The 21211-nt window shown below is 42.7% G+C and overlaps 1 protein-coding gene across 1 annotated transcript in view; it reads left to right on the plus strand.

Annotated features, from left to right (window-relative positions):
• The window catches only part of LOC144783338 (maestro heat-like repeat-containing protein family member 1), a 112869-nt gene that overhangs the window by 44722 nt on the left and 46936 nt on the right, over positions 1-21211 (plus strand). Inside the window, exons 12-14 of the mRNA XM_078662363.1 lie at positions 3698-3750; positions 15417-15524; positions 20008-20127. Of these exons, the coding sequence (XP_078518489.1) occupies positions 3698-3750; positions 15417-15524; positions 20008-20127 (281 nt within the window). The remainder of the gene's footprint in view (positions 1-3697; positions 3751-15416; positions 15525-20007; positions 20128-21211) is intronic.

Below are 21211 nucleotides of genomic sequence, written 5' to 3' on the forward strand. Positions count from 1 at the left end.
GAGTCAGTGACGTCAGTCGGAGTCGCGCGCGATGCCGTTCTCCTATAACGTCGTCCACGCCGGCGTGCTACAAAAGAATTTTCCGAACGTTGCTGACGCAGGGGGATATTCACAAGGTGAGGAATCCACAGGCACACTGTATCCACCAGAAAAACTGTTACCGAAGGTAAGTAACTTGTTCTTCTGATAGATACATCTGCCGTGTGGATTCCTCACCTTGTGAATATCCCATTGCCTCAGCAACATTCGGAAATTCTTTTTGTAGCTTCGCGCCGACGTGGACTTGGCCGTCATAGAGACACGGCATCGCACGCGACTCCGCTGACGTCACCGACGCCTACAATAGGCCCACGCCGGCGTGATGACATCAGTTCCCTTTTTTCCGCGTCGTCGACGCTAACGGTTTTGGGATACTCAGTAGCTTTTGGTAGCTCTGTTACTTTTTTTCCTCGTTTTCTTTGTTCTCTTGCCTCTTTGTCTCCCTAGAATGTCAACAAAGAAGACTGGATTTAAGCCCTGCCGGGAGTGCGGGAAAATGATGTCCATTACGGACCCACACCAGGACTGTATTTGGTGTTTAAGCTACGACCACGACGTGGATGGATGTTCGTCGTGCCGAAAAATGAACCCAAAGGCCCTGCGAGAGAGGGAGACCAATCTTCTTGTAGCGAAGCTGAAAGCCGATAAAGTAAGGAAGACTTCAAGATCCCGCTCGAGGAAGTCGAGGTCGAGGTCAAAATCAAGATCAAGATCTCGAGAGGCATCGGCTTCGAAGTCCTCGTCGGATCATGCTTCGAGGTCCCATAAGAAGCACAAGAAAAGGAGGCATGAGTCTCGACGTCATTCGGGTGAGAAGTCGGGCTCGAAGTCGAGATCACCCAAGAAGGTTAGATCGAAGGTGATCCCACCGCAAGAGGCTTCGGATCGGGAAAGTGAGGCCTCGCCTTCGGAGTCACAAGTTCAATCTCCGACTCCGGTTTCCAATCCGACTCCGACGCCGTCTCCGGCTCAAGAAGAGGTGGAGGAAGTTCCTAATGAGGAAGAAGAATTGGCGCCTGTTGAAGAGCCGGATTCGAATCGGCCTCGAGATCAGCCTGAGGGTGATCATCCACCTTTCCCTGCACCAGGTCAGGATCCATCAGCGTTCCTGAACGCTATGTATGGCGTATTCTCGAGATCATGGTATCCCTCTGGTGCGCCTTCGGGTCCCATGGGTTCAATGGCATTTAATTTGGGTGTTCCACACTATTATGCCCCTGCACCTTTCATGCCGTATATGCCAGCCCCGACGCCGCTGTGGCAGTACCCGGCTCTGCCGAGGTCGACGCCGAGGTCGACGCCGGCTCGACCAAAGTCGACGACTCCGGTACCGGCGTCGCCCGCTCCAAGCAGGTCTTTGGAGCATCCATCTAGGCCTTCGGATTCTGTACCGACGTCGGCTCCGTCGGAGTCAGTGGTGGATCCGACTGCGATCCGTGTAAAGGAGAGGTCCAGGAGGGAAGCACAACGCCTCCTGGAGGAACGGAGGTATTACGAGTCTCACCCAGACTTGGAGGAAGGTGAACTGGATGAGGATTGTTTCGAAGAGCTGGCTGATGCTAGTGGCCTTGATTTTTCCCCTGAGTGGGAGTTGCCATCAGGTCCGGATACGCCTTCAAAGGATGTCCAGCCATATCACGTGGTAATGGGGAAGGCAGCAGGACTTTTAGGTTTGACATTACCAACTGTTGAGTTTAAGTCAAATCTGCTTACAGAAGTACTCCATTCGCCAAGCTCAGCTGTGGAGCCGTTACTCCCATTTAATGAGGCGTTAACTGAACCTATTATGGAGGTGTGGAAAAAGCCTTTTTCTGATCCTGCTGTCTCAAAAAGTGTGGCGAGGTGATATAGGGTGGCTCCCGAAGACCCTGCCTTTTTATCATATCACCCTTCTCCTGAAAGCCGGGTGATTCAGGCTGCGTGCTCTAAAAAGTCGGTTGGTACTTTTCCCCAAGTGCCTGGTGACAAGGAGGCCAAGAAGCAAGATCAAGTGGCCAAGAAAACTTTCTCCTCCGCAAGTATGGCGTTAAAGTCAACGAATGCCACTTGTCTCATGGGGAGGTATGTGCACGCACTTATGGACTCAATGCGTTTGTTGATTCCAAAGGTTCCAGAAGACTGCAGGGGTGACTTTGAGGAGGTGTTATCTGATACTCAAGCGGCAGCTCGTCAAGTTATCCAGAGCGGTCTAGATACTGCAGATTCTGTGGCACGGATCATGGGCACTGCGGTTGCCACAAGAAGATCAGCTTGGCTGAAATCCTCGGATTTATCTGCGGATGTGCAGTCTGCACTGTTAGATCTACCATTTGATGGAGTTGGACTCTTTGGCAAGAAGGCAGATACAGCCTTAGAGAGGTTTAAAGACAGCAGAGCAACTGCTAGATCTCTTGGTCTTCAAGTAAGAGGTTCAACGACCCTCTCCCAAAGCACTTTTGCTCGGTTAGTTGTGGCTGTCAATTCAATTCAATCAGGACGTGGTAGCCTCTGAAAGGAAATCGCTCCCGCTGCTACTTGGGGTTCCGTGTCGAATGCATTCGACACGGACTTTTCTAAGCCTTTCAGTGTGCAGGAGAATGTTTGGACCAGTGCTGATATATGAGTCCACTACACAGACCATTGGTGAACGCGAACATTAAGAAATCCATCCCCTACGAAGGTGTAGACTAGAAACAGGATAATTTTTTGGGTTTCCCTAAATTCTTTTATTACCGCAACTACAAGTGCGCGAGCAAACCCACGGCAGAGATTCATAGTCCCCCAAGATACAACCCCAAGGGGAAAGTGTACAGACCCCTCAGTACGACAGACTACAAAGACAAGTCTTGATAAAGGTGGACTCCATTTGTACTGAACCACCGAAACGCGTCAACGCTTTTGATTATAGTACAATTTAAGTCTCCATCACCCTTGTTTATACAAAAGATCAATAGTGGTAAAACATAGGTGTTTGTATCTGGGAGCTCCAAATGTACTAACTGTATTCAACAATGTTTATGTTTTACAATTTTTTGGCTGTCTTTTCAATTGTGCAGGTCATAATTGATAATATTATCATCAGTCTGTTTTTTTAACCATTTGTTTAGGTAATCATGTTATGTGTAGAATTGTAATTATCTGTTTTTTAACTTTTTGATGTATAATAAATATGTTATAATTTATATATCTGTGTGTTTGCAACAGTTCTTAGACTGTCTTGTGACATTTGAGGCTATGTTTTAGCTTTTAGTTATATCAACCTCAAGGGAATAATTCCTTTCTTCAGGTTAGACAACCTCAATTCCCTTGACTGTTTTAAGGGGTTCCTCTCTCTCTCTTTATATGTAATTTTAGAGCAAGTATGCACTTTTTAACTCTGAACTATAATGGTGATCCTCTTTGTGATCACGGTTGCACCTGACAGCCGAAATGCTTAAGGGCAGAAGCTCTGTAATACACTGATTTAAGGAGTTAAGAGTAACATCAAGTGCACATGAATAAGTGAGGGCCTTGAAATCAATTACTAGGTGAGGCTGAACCAACAGACACATTTTTCACACTTTGAATTGTGTGATTGTACTTCTGCCAGTGCTTGGTATGTAAGCCCATGGCCTTTAAAATGTGTCTTGACGTTTACCTTTACTTACCTATATATATTTTTTTCCAACTTCTATTTCAGCTTCAACGGAAAGAACCTTTGACTTGGCACAGTGGAAATGCATCCTTGTTTCAGTAAGGATTATTTGCTAATGAATGTCACACATGACTCTTGACTTATTGTTTTCTTCCATAACCACTCATTCAGAGTGAATATATGCAGATATTTAATTCACCCCTTCATAGTGCTGTTCTGCTACGTGTTTGCAATATTTTCACCATATTCCTATTGTTTCTCTGGATTATGATCCTTTCTATGACCTTGATTATGATTGGGCACAGAGGGGGAGAAGCCGTACTGGGTACACAACATTTTCTTAGGATGTATTATCTACCAGCAGCATTAATAACCTCTTTGGCCCAAGTTGACACTCAGAAAACTGAAAATTACGTACTTACTGCACCTAGTCCTGTATGTATCAGAGTGTATCCCTGTGTATCTGCTGTGATTAATCCATTACTCATAAATTTGACTGCTGTTGCACAGGGCTAAAAATGTAGCCACACATTGGTAATCGGGTACTCTGTCTATTTTTGTCCCCAGGATAGTCACAGTAGCACAAAGTTCTTTTTTTCCATGGATTGTCACAATGTTTCTCTTCCTGCTCTGCCCACTGCTTTTTGAAGTATCAGTATGTTCATATTATGCAGTCGTCTTGGCACATGATCATTGCTCCCTATCTTCGTCTGAATTATCACTCTGTCACTGTTCCAGTTCACAAACAACAAAGGTACCAGAAGGTCTCGAAAAATGTGCCCAGGAATAAAGAAAAACCAACCTAACCCTTACCTCCAAAGGGATGTGTCACAGAAAGCATTCACCAGGGTGAGGAAAAAACCCATCAGTCACCATACGGATCCGCCCTTCATCATGTGGGATTTTGTCCGTACCACCCGTCTAGGAAGATCGATGCCACAATCAGAGGTCAACCCGGTGGTAAGGGGGTTCCTCGAAAGGTCTAGGTAATGACAGTGTGGTATGCCTCTCGATATTGTGAGTGGCAACTAGTCGACCACTTTTTACCTTAGGCGGTCTACATAATCAGACAGCCCTTGGTTACACTAATTTTTAATATTGGTATGTGAAGCACACGTTGAATAAAGTTTTGTTTAGTGCTTTTTCTAAACCAATTTTAGACACACTCCTTTTTTGTTTTTTTCACTCCTTCACTTCTTCTAGCACTGCACACCCCAGTCCCATGTCTTTTGCCACTCACAATATCGAGAGGCATACCACACTGTCATTACCTAGACCTTTCGAGGAACCCCCTTACCACCGGGTTGACCTCTGATTGTGGCATCGATCTTCCTTGACGGGTGGTACGGACAAAATCCCAAATGATGAAGGGCGGATCCGTATGGTGACTGATGGTTTTTTCCTCACCCTGGTGAATGCTTTCTGTGACACATCCCTTTGGAGGTAAGGGTTAGGTTGGTTTTTCTTTATTCCTGGGCACATTTTTCGAGACCTTCTGGTACCTTTGTTGTTTGTAGTCTTCTTTGGGGATCGTATCCAGAGTATGGTCTTTAAACTCCCCCTAGGTCCTCCCCCACCATAGTGTTTTTACTGTTCCAGTTCAACCTTGTGATGGCCATATAATAGCTTTCTCTATTCATCCCTTGGTCAGCCCACTACTACTTGGTTCCTTTTTAATTCCCAGACAGTCACATTAACTGTATTTTGACGAGGTCATCACACTCCAGTGTGCTATTATTGTGCTCCTTGTAGGAAGGTGGAATCTGACTACATGGTTGCCCCCACTTTTTTCCTTGTGTTTTGATGGTTTTTGACCTAGTTTGGCTGGGAACCTGCTAACCAGGTCACTAGCCTGTCTGCTTTCTCTTATAAAATGATTCCATGTTCTTTAGATACACTCCAGATTGGATTCTAGGGTACCCTCATAAATCCCTAGTATATGGTATACTATGTACACAGGGCATAGGTACCCCAGAGGCCTCCCAGGGGCTGCAGCATGTATTATACCACCCCTGGGAAGCCTTCCAAAATGACATAAAAGGTCTGCTACACCAGCCTGTGTAAGGTGGTGTATGCACCCCTTACTCATATATAGGTTTCCTATATCTACCTTATCACTACACATATGTACCTATCAGTCACCCCTATGGCAGGCCTTATCAATCCTGAAGGCAGGGTGCTGGGATTTGTGTGAGAGGGTGCCCATGCATGAGCAGAGCCCCTTTGCAGCCTTCGGAATCTATCTTCTGGGTTTGCTAGAAATGCAACCTAGACCATATACTCTTAAGTGCGGTATAACCTCGTGGCTTCACAGGACTATGTGGTTTTTGGGGTAAAAAACACCTTGGAACCATACCTCAACACCAGTAACTGGTGTGGGAGGTATGATTTCTCGATGGTAGAACCACTAGTGTGGGGCACCGGGCTACCCGGTACTAGCTTTCCTTAACCCTGGCATCACAAAATGGATGCTGCAGCCACAGACATGAGTCTGGCCTCCTGCTGCGGGACAAAACTCTGGCAGGGGAGGCCTGGACTATAGGTTTCCTGTCACAGGGAGGTGTAACCACCTCCCAGACAGGCTTTAGTGTATGTGGGGCTGTGCAGGTGCACTCCAAGCGTGCTATGAAGTCTGCACTGGGGGCACATTTGGTGTCCCCATGCATAGTCCAGTTCATACCAATTGCAGGGGCTACCAGCCCCTGCTCTGGCGCGAAACTGGACAAAGAAAATGGGTGTAGCCACCCCTCTTCCCAAACCCTCCCATAGGTGGGTCCCCAGAGTATGTCCCACCCCTTCCTTGGGTATAAAGTAGGAACCCCTGACTACAGTACTTTAGATTTACCTGGACAAAACTCTGATACTGAATCCTGGAACTTCGACGATCTACATGACACTAGATGACTGAAGAATCTCCATTGGAGTAATGGAGTTACTCCCCTGCGTGGAAGGCACCAAAGACGCATCTGACCGGTTTGCATCTCCGAAGCTCCCTCCAGACTCAAAAGAATTTGCAACACAGGAGGTGGGTTTCCAGACTTCCCAGAGGCTAACCCGAGCTCTCAGTAAGGCTGAGACCCGTAGCCCTCGTGGGGACAGTGGAACCGGAACCCCTGGACACCATGCACATTTGCAAGTGCATATGCTTCTTGGTGACCCTCAAGGCTGTGCTTTGGGTTACTTGTAGCCCAGACCCCGAGCAGCATTTCCACCAAAGATTGTTGGCCTACACTCCACGAGTGTTCCGTGAGCCGACCCTTTGTGTTTTCTCTCGAGGTACCTTCCCGATCCCTGGTTCGTTGACCTGTGGGTCCCTGAGAAGGCAACTTTAACTTTACTTGGGCTTCCCTGGTTGCTCCAGATGTGCCCTGACTCTTAATCACTTGGTGATCCCCCTGGACCCTGCTGATCCACACCGAAGCATCTTTTCTCCTTCTGCGTGGGTTGCTGTTGCTAAGGCTTGTGTTCAATCCGAGCACCGATGCCGCAGCACTCGACATGCTTTGTGGGACAGCTCAAATCCAGCTCCTGGTCATCGTCTATGCCTCCGGGTCCTCGTTGCTGCAGAGTCAAGCTTCACCTCTTCGCACCTGAATCACCCGACATCGGTGGGCCTCGTCTATCATGCCCCTGTTCACTGGCAAGTGACCCAAACTCTGTCCCCTCTGCTTTCAGGTTCTTTACATCTTCAATCCAGGCTTGGATCACACTGGACACTTTCCTTCTTCATGGCAGCAGCACTTTGCAGCAGGTCGCCATTGAAAACAGCAACAATTCTCAGCACCATTTGACACCTATGCACCCGGCTTCCCTGGGTGAGGTAACTTGAGTTCTCCGGTGCACCTGTGGGTGTTGGCCCTAGAACCCCTTAAGTCTAAAGGGGTCTGCTCAAAGTCCTCTCCTAAGTGTCCTTAAACTTTAAAATTTCGACGTGACTTTCCCCATAGAAGCTAACGGAGCTCGCGGCTGTGTTCTCTCACTGCACACGTCGCCCATGGGTCCCCTGTGTCACTACCTTGGGTGGTTACTTGGGGTCCCGGCAATTCTACAGTCTCAAGGCCTTGTGTCTAGTCAAGTCGTGGTTCTTATACCACTTTCTTAATATATGGTTTGGTCTCCCCGTGGGGCCCATTGTGTATTGTGCTATTTACTTAAGTTCTATTGTGTTTATGTTGTGTACCTGGCTCTGTAATCTCATAAAGAGATTACTAGAGAGTGTTTAGTAATCAATACATACTATATATATATATATATATATATATATATATATATATATATATATATATATAGTACCTACTGGCGATAGCCAGTAGGTATATATAGTTAGGATTGTTTTCCATAGGGAAATCGCAACATTCTATTGGGAATAACTTTGGCGCCGGTTGAGGAATCTTCCTGAAATTTTCCATAACTTTGCCTCGCGGCGCTCCGGTCCTTCCCTGAAAGTTTGGGGGGAATTCGTCAAGCGGGGGCCGAGATAAAAGGGGGGTCCCAAAACGTGTTTTCCCCATGTTAATTTCCATAGGGAGGTTGGACTCACTTTTAGCCCGAACGGCTGAATGGTTTTCCACCAGACTTGGCAAAATTGTAGGGACTGGTAGCCCGATGTGCCTTTGCTATGTCTCAAGATATGTGCTCCAGTGGTTTTTACGAAAATTAACTTTGAAAAATATATATTGGGCTACATTGGGCTATATATATGTTAGAGCCCAAATGTAGCCCAATGTAGCCCAATGTAGGCCAATGTAGCCCAAAGATGGCCACCAGAGACAAAAAAAATGTAGCCCAAATATCAGCCAGATGTAGCCCAACTATAGCCCAATGACAGAATGCCCCAGAGTGTTCTAAAGAACAACTAGAGCGCTAACAGTCTTACTTATGACAAAAGTATGGCACACCTGAAGTCATCTTGATTGGAATAAAGTGTTAACACTTAAAACATTCAATTTGCAAAGGAACAAAATGAGGGGGTTCATTTTGCCATAGAAATTATGATAAGTGCTGAAGAAAAAAAAATTAGGGCACATTTTGAGTGACTTCTCAAATCCTCTTATATTTCATTAAACAAATTCTGATATGCAGTCTCCCAAGATGGCCACCAGAGACAAAAGAGCCTGTGCTTAAAAACTCTGTTAGCAAAGCAGGCATTTGAGATTTAAAAAACGTTTTAATATATAAAAACGTTATCCGCTAATAGAATTAGCATTTAAAAAACCTTTGAAATTCACTGAAAAAAACATAGGTTTCAGTCCTTATATAGTTAGGAATTAGCATTTAAAAAAACCTTGCGAATTCACTGAAAAAACCATAGGTTTCAGGCCTTATATAGTTAGGAATTAGCATTTAAAAAACCTTTGAAATTCACTGAAAAAACCATAGGTTTCAGGCCTTATATAGTTAGGAATTAGCATTTAAAAAAACCTTGCGAATTCACTGAAAAAACCATAGGTTTCAGGCCTTATATAGTTAGGAATTAGCATTTAAAAAACCTTTGAAATTCACTGAAAAAACAATAGGTTTCAGGCCTTATAGAGTTAGGAATTAGCATTTAAAAAACCTTGCAGATTCACTAAAAAACACATAGGTTTCAGGCCTTATATAGTTAGGAATTAGCATTTAAAAAACCTTTGAAATTCACTGAAAAAACCATAGGTTTCAGGAGTTATATAGTTAGGAATTAGCTTTTAAAAAACCTTTGAAATTCACTCGAAAAACTATAATTTTTAGTGGTGTTATAGTTAGCTGGACATTTTACTCATACAAAACCATTGAAATTGCTCCTATATAGTTAGTTGTACTAACTATATTTCGCGCATCCGCAATCCACTGCTGATGATGTCACATATTAGATCATTCATGACATGGTCAGTGACATCACTGATGACATCTCAAATGACATCACTGATGACATCACTGATGACATCATCCACGTGACAATCACATACACCTTTTCATACACTATTAAAATTTTTCATCACTCTTTGTAAAATACAGAGTATCATATTTAAATCCATTGTCACAGCAATACAAGTATCTAAAAATCCACTCAGTGATTCATAGATGTATACACACATCTAATCACTTACCTATGGATTCACTCATACATGCTGTCAATGAACAATAGAACACTATCAAAAATACTTATACATCTATATCGACATTAAACAACAGCACGCATCCTATTCACATATGAAGTCATCCTACTCACTTATGCAAACAATGGATCATACTTACATATTTACTTAGCAAAACACTTACACAAACACCACTTCTTCTATTCATTTAGATAGTAAGTCATACTTAGTGAATTATAAAATCATTATTGCAAGTATACAGTTATCCATACAGTCACTCACACAATCATTGTGTCTTATGTATACTTATTTATATACAACAACTGACACATACACTGCCTTTTATTTTTCTAGTTTGTTGGACCTGTACCATTGAGAAATATATTTGCTCATCACCACACCCATAAAGATATTCACTAACCCAAACAACTGTTAGAACATGTAGTTTTAACTTCATATATCTACTAAATCAACTATTCACGCATCTTTGGACAGTCACACACCCCCCACCGAACCACACACACTTTCACACTCCCATACAAATACTCAGTTAACTAATCAATAACTAATATAGACTTTCACATTGCTAGTAACCAACTGTAGAATCAGTTTACACAACAACTGACAAAGTGATACAGATATTCACACAGTTTAGTCACTATCCACTATATTTAGTGAGACATTATAAATTGTTCAAGTAAACAGTCAATTACACTGCTACTAAATCCTCCATCCAAATATTTATTTATATATATCCACTTATTCTTCAATGCAAATTGCTATATATATAATGCATATTTAAATAACGAAGCAAACCACATTCACTGGATGATGTCATCAGTGATGTCATCAGTGATGTCATTTGAGATGTCATCAGTGATGTCACTGACCATGTCATGAATGATCTAATATGTGACATCATCAGCAGTGGATTGCGGGTGCGCGAAATATAGTTAGTACAACTAACTATATAGGAGCAATTTCAATGGTTTTGTATGAGTAAAATGTCCAGCTAACTATAACACCACTAAAACGTATAGTTTTTTGAGTGAATTTCAAAGGTTTTTTAAAATCTAATTCCTAACTATATAACTCCTGAAACCTATGTTTTTTTCAGTGAATATATATATATATATATATATATATATATATATATATATATATATATATATATATATACATATATATATATATATATATATATATATATATATATATTCACTGAAAAAACCATAGGTTATAAACCATATATAGTTAGGAATTAGCATTTTAAAAAACTTACTTTACTCACACAAAACCATTGAAATTCCATATATAGTTAGTTGTACTAACTATATATCGCGCACCCGCAATCCACTGCTGATCATGTCACATATTACATCATTCATGACATGGTCAGTGACATCACTGATGACATCTCAAATGACATCACTGATGACATCACTGATGACATCTCAAATGACATCACTGATGACATCACTGATGACATCTCATTTGACATTACTGATCACATCACTGATGACATCATTCATGTGATAATACGATGAACCTCTTCAGACTCTAATATAACCTTAGATACACTCAGTGTAAACACAGACTCACAGATTGTCACTCATCCATCAAGTTACACACACACCTAGTCAGTCATGCAAACAATCAATCACACCTCCATTTCCTTAACTATACAGTTAAACACACCTTACTTATTCAAACATATACTAAAACATATTTACTCACTTATACAATCCTGGATACAAGTTCACAATGATCCATACAGCCACTCACACATTCACTGGCTCTTATGCACAGTTATTTATATATGTCAACTCTCACATGTACTGTATTTTACATATGTACTTACTTTGACATGTAGCACTGAGATATCTATTCACTCACCAATACAGTCATGCACACAGTCAACCGCCCATACAGCTGTTTCCACATGCACTTTTGAACCCATACATCTATGCAGAGAGTCATACACCTCCCAGCCACCCATACACACTCTCAGTCTCCCATACAAATACTTGGGCAACCAATCAATAACCCATATAGTTAATCATATACCTACTGATCAACACATGCAGCAGTTTACAGAACAACAGACATAATGATGCACAAATTAAGACAGTTTAGTCACTAACCCATGCACTCAGTGAGACACATTTAATCACTCACTCATACAGTCAGTCATGCACCTACTAAATCCTTTGTTCAGACACTTCTACATCCACTCATTCTTCAATATGTAAGACATATTTTAACTTTACAGAAACATACAGTCACTGGATGTTGTCATCAGTGATGTCATCAGTGATGTCATTTGAGATGTCATCAGTGATGTCATCAGTGATGTCATTTGAGATGTCATCAGTGATGTCATCAGTGATGTCACTGACCATGTCATGAATGATGTAATATGTGACATGATCAGCAGTGGATTGCGGGTGCGCGATATATAGTTAGTACAACTAACTATATATGGAATTTCAATGGTTTTGTGTGAGTAAAGTAAGTTTTTTTAAATGCTAATTCCTAACTATATATGGTTTATAACCTATGGTTTTTTCAGTGAATTTTCAAGGTTTTGTAAATGCTAATTCCTAACTATATATGGTCTATAACCTATGGTTTTTTCAGTGAATATATATATATATATATATATATATATATATATATATATATATATATATATATATATATTATATATATATATATATATATATATATATATATATATATATATATATATAACATTTCTATGGCAAAATGAAACCCCTTATTTTGTTCCTTTTCAAATTAAATGTATTAAGTGTTACCACTTTATTCCAATCAAGATGACTTCAGGTGTGCCATACTTTTGTCATAAGTAAGACTGTTAGCGTTGTAGTTGTTCTTTAAAACACTCTGGGACATTCTGTCACTGGGCTATAGTTGGGCTACATCTGGCTGATATTTGGGCTACATTTGTTTTTTTTGTCTCTGGCGGCCATCTTTGGGCTACATTGGGCTTCATTGGGCTTCATTGGGCTACATTGGGCTACATTTGGGCTCCAACATATATATAGCCCAATGTAGCCCAATATATATATTTTTCAAAGTTAATTTTCGTAAAAACCACTGGAGCATATATCTTGAGACATAGCAAAGGCACATCGGGCTACCAGTCCCTACAATTTTGCCAAGTTTCGTGGAAATCCATTCAGCCGTTCGAGCTAAAAGTGAGTTCAACCGCCCTATGGAAAACTCAATGTTAAAAACACGTTTTGGGACCCCCCTTTTTTCTCGGCCCCCGCTTGACGAAACCCCCCCAAATTTCCAGGGGCTGCTCAGAAACAAAATGTTCCATTTTCCAGAAAATTTCAGCCAATTCCGTCCTCAAACGCCAAAGTTATTCAACATAGAATTTTCAAAAATCCCATAGGAAAAAAATCCTAACTATATATACCTACTGGCGACCGCCAGTAGGTAATATATATATATATATACATATATATATATATATATATATATATATATATATATATATATATATATATATATATATATATATATATATATATATATATATATATATATATATATATATATATATATATATATATTACATTTCTATGGCAAAATGAAACCCCTTATTTTGTTCCTTTTCAAATTAAATGTAGTAAGTGTTACCACTTTATTCCAATCAAGATGACTTCAGGTGTGCCATACTTTTGTCATAAGTAAGACTGTTAGCGTTGTAGTTGTTCTTTAAAACACTCTGGGACATTCTGTCACTGGGCTATAGTTGGGCAACATCTGGCTGATATTTGGGCTACATTTGGTTTTTTTTGTCTCTGGCGGCCATCTTTGGGCTACATTGGGCTTCATTGGGCTACATTGGGCTACATTTGGGCTCCAACATATATATAGCCCAATGTAGCCCAATATATATTTTTCAAAGTTAATTTTCGTAAAAACCACTGGAGCATATATCTTGAGACATAGCAAAGGCACATCGGGCTACCAGTCCCTACAATTTTGCCAAGTTTCGTGGAAATCCATTCAGCCGTTCGAGCTAAAAGTGAGTCCAACCGCCCTATGGAAAACTCAATGTTAAAAACACGTTTTGGGACCCCCCTTTTTTCTCGGCCCCCGCTTGACGAAACCCCCCCAAATTTTCAGGGGCCGCTCAGAAACAAAATGTTCCATTTTCCAGAAAATTTCAGCCAATTCCGTCCTCAAACGCCAAAGTTATTCAACATAGAATTTTCAAAAATCCCATAGGAAAAAAATCCTAACTATATATACCTACTGGCGACCGCCAATAGGTAATATATATATATATATATATACCTTTTGTGGTTCTCCTTTCATTTAGACATTCAAGTGGGTATGATCTGGTAAACCAAGCTGCTTTACACTCCTTCAAGACTTAGCCTAAAAGCTACTCTCCATAGCTACGACTAGGATAGCTTTCAATAAAGTTTGTCTTAACCTACCATCAATAAGGGTTGTTTGGACTGGTGCAAGTTGCCCACTATAAGTAGTGGACAGCATATTTTCTTTTCCTTGTGTTCAGTCTTCACCCTTCTTAAAATTAAATTTACATTTGGCCCCCATGCTGGTGAAGAGTCTATCGGCCACATGCATCAATGTTTCTGTTTGCGAATCCTTAATTGCGAAATTTAAGGAATCGCAATTAAGGATTTGCAAACGGCAATGCATGAATAATTCGCTTTTTTTTAGCGATTCAGTAATTTTCGTTAATTGCGATTCTCTAATTGAGAATCGCAATTAAGGAATTTCTACACATTCATTCCTATGAATGCCCATAGAAATGAATGGGAGGGCATTCTCAATTTGCAATTCATCATTGTGAATTCGCAAATTGAGAATGCAATTTCAAGGGTGCAGGGGTGTCCAAAAGACACCCTGTTGCACCCCTGAAATTTGCTTTTGGATACATCTTACACACACACATGCCCCAAGGGCACGTGTGTGTGTAACATGTAACAAAGAAAAATGCATTTAAAAGCATTTTTCTTGATTTTCGCAAATTACCATGAAGGTCTACTTCATGGTAATTTGCATTTCTAATTTCAAAATTCGCAAATTCTAAAAGTATGATGAATTGCATTTAAGGAATCTCAAATTGAGATTCCTTAAATGCATTCGCAATTTAAGAAATCGCAATTGTGCAATTTCTTAAATTGCGAATTTCTGAAAAGGGTTTGTGCATCCCAAATCAGGAAATTGCATTCGCAAACGGCCGAAAAATGCGATTCGCACCGTTTGCTAATGCAATTTACCTTGATGCATGTGGGCGTATATGTTTGCATTCTGCTCCTAAGTATGTGATATTGTTGCACAGTCTCCATCTGCTTTCTATGTGGATCGCTGCACTGTTGCTCTTTTCACAGTAATTTGTTGGCAGCATGCTTTTGTTTTGTGTGTTTCTTTGTAAATCATGGACACTGTAAAGGTCTCCTTGTTATTTCTGACCACTGATTTCACACCATACTAGTTAAGCGCTGCTGTATGTGTTCTCTGGTTCTTCTGCCATCATAATATTTCGTCATTACTGAGGTTGTTGTTAGCCGTAGTTTGTTCACTCATCTTCTCAAAGTCAATGCACCCAGACATCAGCTGTAGATAATGCATTTAAGTTTATATTACTGCGTTAAAGTTTCTTTCTGTTTTCTTTGCAGTTCCTGGGGTCTATCCTGAAGCAAGTCCCATACAGAGAGTGGCATGTCTCATTAATGGAAGAGTTCAGCTTTCAGATTCCCAGTTTCGTCCATCATGAGAATGAGGAGGTTAGTGCTCTCAAAGGTCAGCATTGAACCACTGGGGAAGTCAATTTAACACAAAGGCAGAGAAGGATAGAACTGTGTATTCCAATTGCACAGTTATTGGTAAAGTTCATTTTTATACTACGGGTACACAGGACTGGAATAGACCAGTCGGAAAAAAAGGTATGGTTCTCCCACTCCCTGTAAAAGCCGACCGACTAAGAATCAGATGGAGATGAACTCCATGAGGTAATTCCTCTCCACCTGGATCATTAGGAGCCACCACAAGTCAGAGTTATACTCATTGCCCCAATGGATCTCCTTCAGCTAAAAGGTACTCTTCATGTTAGAGCCACTCTCCATTCAATGGACCTGAGGTCATATTCATGCAAAAAGCAGTTTAGGTACTGTTCCTATTAAAAAGCAAAGAAGAAAGACAGGCAAACAAAGAAGGGGGGATTCCTAAGGATTGTTTCCTGGTGCCCTCACACATCCATGAGGATGTCATGCATCATAGTGCGCGTTCTGTTGGTAGGGTCAGCGCTGCAATGCCCCATGGGCCCCACAAAGTGCCTGTATGTGGGCATTTTGAATGTGAGTGTGGAGTGAATGTGTGCAGTGAAGTGAAGGGAGACTAAAACTGGCTCAGAGATACCAAACTTGACTTTAATGTAATGGTTCCCTTGGAAGGATTAAAAAAACATAATTTGATAGGGGCTACTACAGTAGTGTGATGTACCCAAGTAGCCTAAATCTGTGAGTGTGGCCAGGTTGACATCTTTGGCCCCAAACAGCCTAAAAAGATCTACAACACTTCTTCAGGACCCAAATAAATGGGGAAACCCTTCCCTATATCTAAGACGTGATATGCAATGTAGGTATTCCCTCAGAAGAAAATACCTGTTTTAAAATGTTTAAAATTGATTTTCCAACCTAGACAATAAATTATGAAAATAAAGAAAACACACAGTAAACAAATGTTTTGTATGTATGGTCCAATACGCCACCAGAATCGCTTTTCCAGCTCACTGTATCATAGTGTCTCCAAAGGTAGTCATGTACATGCTATTGTTGGTGCTGATCAGTCGCCACAACCTGAAAGATGTGAAAAAAACAAGCTAGTGCACACAATATAACAAAACAGGCAAGTAGACATACGTGTAATGTGTAATTGGAGTGATTGTTCTCAGGTGTGGTGTGTACGGCACTGGGAAGGAGGGATGACCAAATGGCCAATGAGGAGGGAGGGGCGAGCTTGAGCCAATAGGAGCGAGTCCCCTCGTATGCTAGTGCAACAAAAGTATCATCCCTCAATGGCGGCCGTCTCAGAGTGTGCAGCAAGCAAGTGCAAGCCGGGCTGAAGACGGCTGGAATGCCAGAAACCGGTCCTCGGAAGCTTGTTTCCGGTCCAGGGAAGGCATGGCTTGGCAGTTCGGGCTGGACTGCTCCCATGAGGCACAGGGACAGACTGATTTGCATATAGCCATGTCTGAACTGGGGTGGCAGAGTGGGCTAAAGAACGGTGATGGATCAAACCCAGATCTTTTGACTGGGTGTGAGTGTTTGATTGGTTCATATGCTCCGTCCATCACCACCCCCTTTTGTACCGCTTTGGCCGCCATAAGTGTGGCAGGGTATGCTCAGACGTGAGTCCCTTGCTCACTTTGCCACTGGATTCAAGCAAGCCGGGCTGAAGACGGCTGGAATGCCAGAAACCGGTCCTCGGAAGCTTGTTTCCGGTCCAGGGAAGGCATGGCTTGGCAGTTCGGGCTGGACTGTTCCCATGAGGCACAGGGTCAGACTGATTTGCATATAGCCATGTCTGAACTGGGGTGGCAGAGTGGGTTAAAGAACGGTGATGGATCAAACCCAGATCTTTTGACTGGGTGTGAGTGTTTGATTGGTTCAGATGCTCCGTCCATCACCACCCCCTTTTGTACCGCTTTGGCCGCCATAAGTGTGGCAGGGTATGCTCAGACGTGAGTCCCTTGCTCACTTTACCACTGGATTCAAGCAAGCGGGGCTGAAGACGGCTGGAATGCCAGAAACCGGTCCTCGGAAGCTTGTTTCCGGTCCAGGGAAGGCATGGCTTGGCAGTTCGGGCTGGACTGTTCCCATGAGGCACAGGGTCAGACTGATTTGCATATAGCCATGTCTGAACTGGGGTGGCAGAGTGGGCTAAAGAACGGTGATGGATCAAACCCAGATCTTTTGACTGGGTGTGAGTGTTTGATTGGTTCAGATGCTCCGTCCATCACCACCCCCTTTTGTACAACCTATGTTACACCAGCATGTGAGGGGCTTGCTCCTATTGGATCAATATCGCCCCTCCTCTCCTGTCCTCATTGGCCATTTTGTCATCCCTCCTTCCTGTAGCTACACGCACCTCACCTGAGATCAATCACTTCAATACCCGCATCTTAAAAGGCAGGTCTTCTCCTCTGCTGAGTCTCTATCCGGGTGACCGGGGGAAGGTAGGTCTCTGGCACTCTCTGCGCAGAAACCACATGAGTATGATTGCTTCTCTAGAAAACTCTCAGCTTCTCCTTTTCTTTTCACCCTAAGGTCATTTGGGTCCCCTTGATTTACTGTTTCTTTATGCTGAGTATCATTGCTCTTACCACAGTTAGCAGCTAAGCTCTACCCTCTGCTTTTGACCTATGGGGCATTATAGATTTATCCAAAGGATAAGACACGCCATTCACACCTGAGGACAACTAATCACTTATGATACACTGTGTAACACCAACACAGATTGGTTTTATGTTGTCTGTTAGACCAATGTCTACTTGCCTGTTCTGTTATATTTGATGTATCAGTGTGGAATGTATGTTATTATCCCGCTGTCTTCTTCACGGAAATCACAACGTAGTTGTTACAACAACCGTGTTGTAATTCTGCATACCATTACTCCGCAAGTCGGAACAACGACTTGCGGAGGGGGGCGCTGGATGTTGGAATAGTATAATTTACTATTCCAACTCCAGTCTGGGCGGACAATAGGGAAGGTATTGGATAATAATCCAACACCTCCCCCCCGGCAAGTCGTTGTTCCGACTTGCGGAGTAATGGTATGCGGAATCATAACGCGGTCGTTGTAACGACCACGTTGTGATTCCCTGCTGGGAAAAAGATTTGTGGTAAATGCTGTTTACCATCAGCGTGTGCTTCACTTCTTTCACGTTGTGGTAACTGATCAGCGCCAACAATAGCATGAGCATATCTACCTTAGGAGACACTATCATACACTGTGCTGGAAAAGGGATCCTGGTCTGGTGACGCATTGGACCATACATTCAAAACATTTGTTTACTGTGTGTTTTTTTTATTTTCTCATTCATTTTCTAGGTTGGATGATCAATTTTAAACTTTTTGAACAAGGTATTTTCTTTCAGGGGAATACCTACACTGCATATTATGTCTTAAGTGTGGGGTAGGTTTATCCCCCTTTTCTTTTAGGCCCTGAAGAAGTAGCAGAGATTTATTTTGGGCCATCAGTCGTTAAACATGCCAACCTGACCACACTCACAGGATACATCATGTCCCTGTAGTAGCCCCTACCAAATTATGTTTTTCTTAATCCTGCCAGGAGAACCATCACATTAGTTCGGTGTGTCTTAAATTTGAATTTGAATTTAAGGGTATTTGTTGAGCGCACGTTTACCAGGCGGTTTCTTGGCGCTGTTGAGGAGGAATCCTGAGTTAGATGGTAGGCGGATTAGATATTAAAAGCCTGTGAAAACAGAGTAGTTTTCAGGGTGCTGCAAAACTCCAGATAGGATGGCATTGCTCTCATTGGGAGAGGTAAAGAGTTCCAAAGTTGCGGAGCCAGGACAGAGAACTTAGAGCCTCCCATTCTGCTCTTCTTGAACCTGGGGACCACCAAGAGGGACAGAGATGAGGACCGCAGTTGTCTGCTGGGGATAAGACAGCTTTAGTGTCCCTTTATTTCAATATACACATTCACTCCACCCCATACATTCAAAACGCCCTCACACTGGCGCTTCTCATCAGACGGCAAAAAAATAAAAGGTCTCTGCTAAAGCGACCCTTTGTGGAGCCTTACGAGGAGCAAGTCCAATGATGATACATTACATCCTCATGGTTGTGTGAGGGTACCAAGAAATAGTTTTTAGGATTCCTGCTTCTTTGCCAGCATTTTTTTCTTCTTCATTTTCTAGAAGAAAAGTACCTCCACTGCTATTTTGCATGAGCACTTTCTGAGCCTAGGTACAGGACCTTTATTGGCTCCCACCCCTCCCCCTTTTTGTTGTTTTGAGTCCTGTTCATGGCCATGTACGAATCTTTACAATGTCCATAAGATATAACATAACATTACATAATAAACATTTCTCTCAACTCATTAAACGCAATTTCAAAGTGAGAGACGACATGTGTAGAGTTTAATCAAAGATGAATGCTCCTCTATAAGTAAGACTCTCATAGAGTGGGCAGGAGTTGCTGCTTATTCTGAACTCGGACTGTCTTTAATTCACTTCCATATTAGGGTTTTATTTTCCGGTGCATCGGTAAGTGCCTCGCCGCCTGTGATGATAATGCGCTGATCCTACACTTCCTTCGAAGCATGTTCTTATCTGCCCGGTTCATCTTAACTCCGAACCATTCAGTAAGTACCAAGTGTATTTCTTACAATAATCATAGATCTATTCCCCTGAGATAAAATGTCCCCCTGTACGACTAGAACAGACACATGTTGAGAAGGAAGTCATAAAGGACTGAGGAGCATCTGGGTGTACATTGTTCAGGTTTGTAACTTCAATACAGGAGCTTGACGGTAAATTAATGATGACCATGAAACCTTCCTCACTCAGCACTTCCACTCATCCCAAAGTGTGATATCTACTCCATGGTTAGCCAAATCATATCAGACTGAAAACCCTCCACAGAGTAGATGAGGACTAAGGGCCCGATTAGGATCGCAGACGGACTTGAGTCCGTCCGCGACCCCTGAGGAGGAGGGAACGTCCGCAGGGGCTGCGGCGTTCCCTCCGAGCAGATTAGGATGTGACCGCCAGGGTGGCGGTCATATCCTCTATCTTTAACATTGTGGCGGGTGCAGCTTCAAGCTGCACCCGCCGCAAGGTTCAAAATGCATGCAGCGCATTTGCATGCACAAAGCGGCAGGCACCGCGCTGTAGGTACCCCCCATGTGCACCCCCCACCCCCCCTTCACCCAGGGGTACCGGAACGGGCCCCCGAAGTGAAAGTCCGTATGCTTTCCCACGGAGGAAAAGCCGCCGAGGAAAAGCATGTCTTTTCCACAATCCTAATATGGCTGGCGGTGTCTGATAGACACCGCCACCATATCAGAGCTTTTCCGCCGCGGTTGTAATGCGACCGCGGCGGACGGAATTCCAGACCCACCAGCCATCCTAATATGGTGGTGGGTCTTTGGAGGCTCCGCAGCGGTTTTTCCGTATCCTCCGGTGGCTTCTGCCGGCCCGGAGTATGCAGAAAAACTGCAATCATTATCGGCCCCCATGTTAGCAGAAACTAGACAAATAGTTCCTTTGTTCAGGTGACCACTGCTGCATTTCATCAGGGATAGTTAGGCACCTCTTAAGGTGATCTCTCCTGCTAGATGCAAATGATTGAATAAGATTAGCCAAGTTTAATCAATATAGCAGATAAAGCGGAGGAAGGTCTAAAGCTATGTAAAAGCTTTGACATGATTCTCTCAGAGAGACCTA

Source organism: Lissotriton helveticus, chromosome 9, assembly GCF_964261635.1.
Source record: "Lissotriton helveticus chromosome 9, aLisHel1.1, whole genome shotgun sequence".
In the NCBI taxonomy this organism is placed as follows: Eukaryota; Metazoa; Chordata; class Amphibia; order Caudata; family Salamandridae; genus Lissotriton; species Lissotriton helveticus.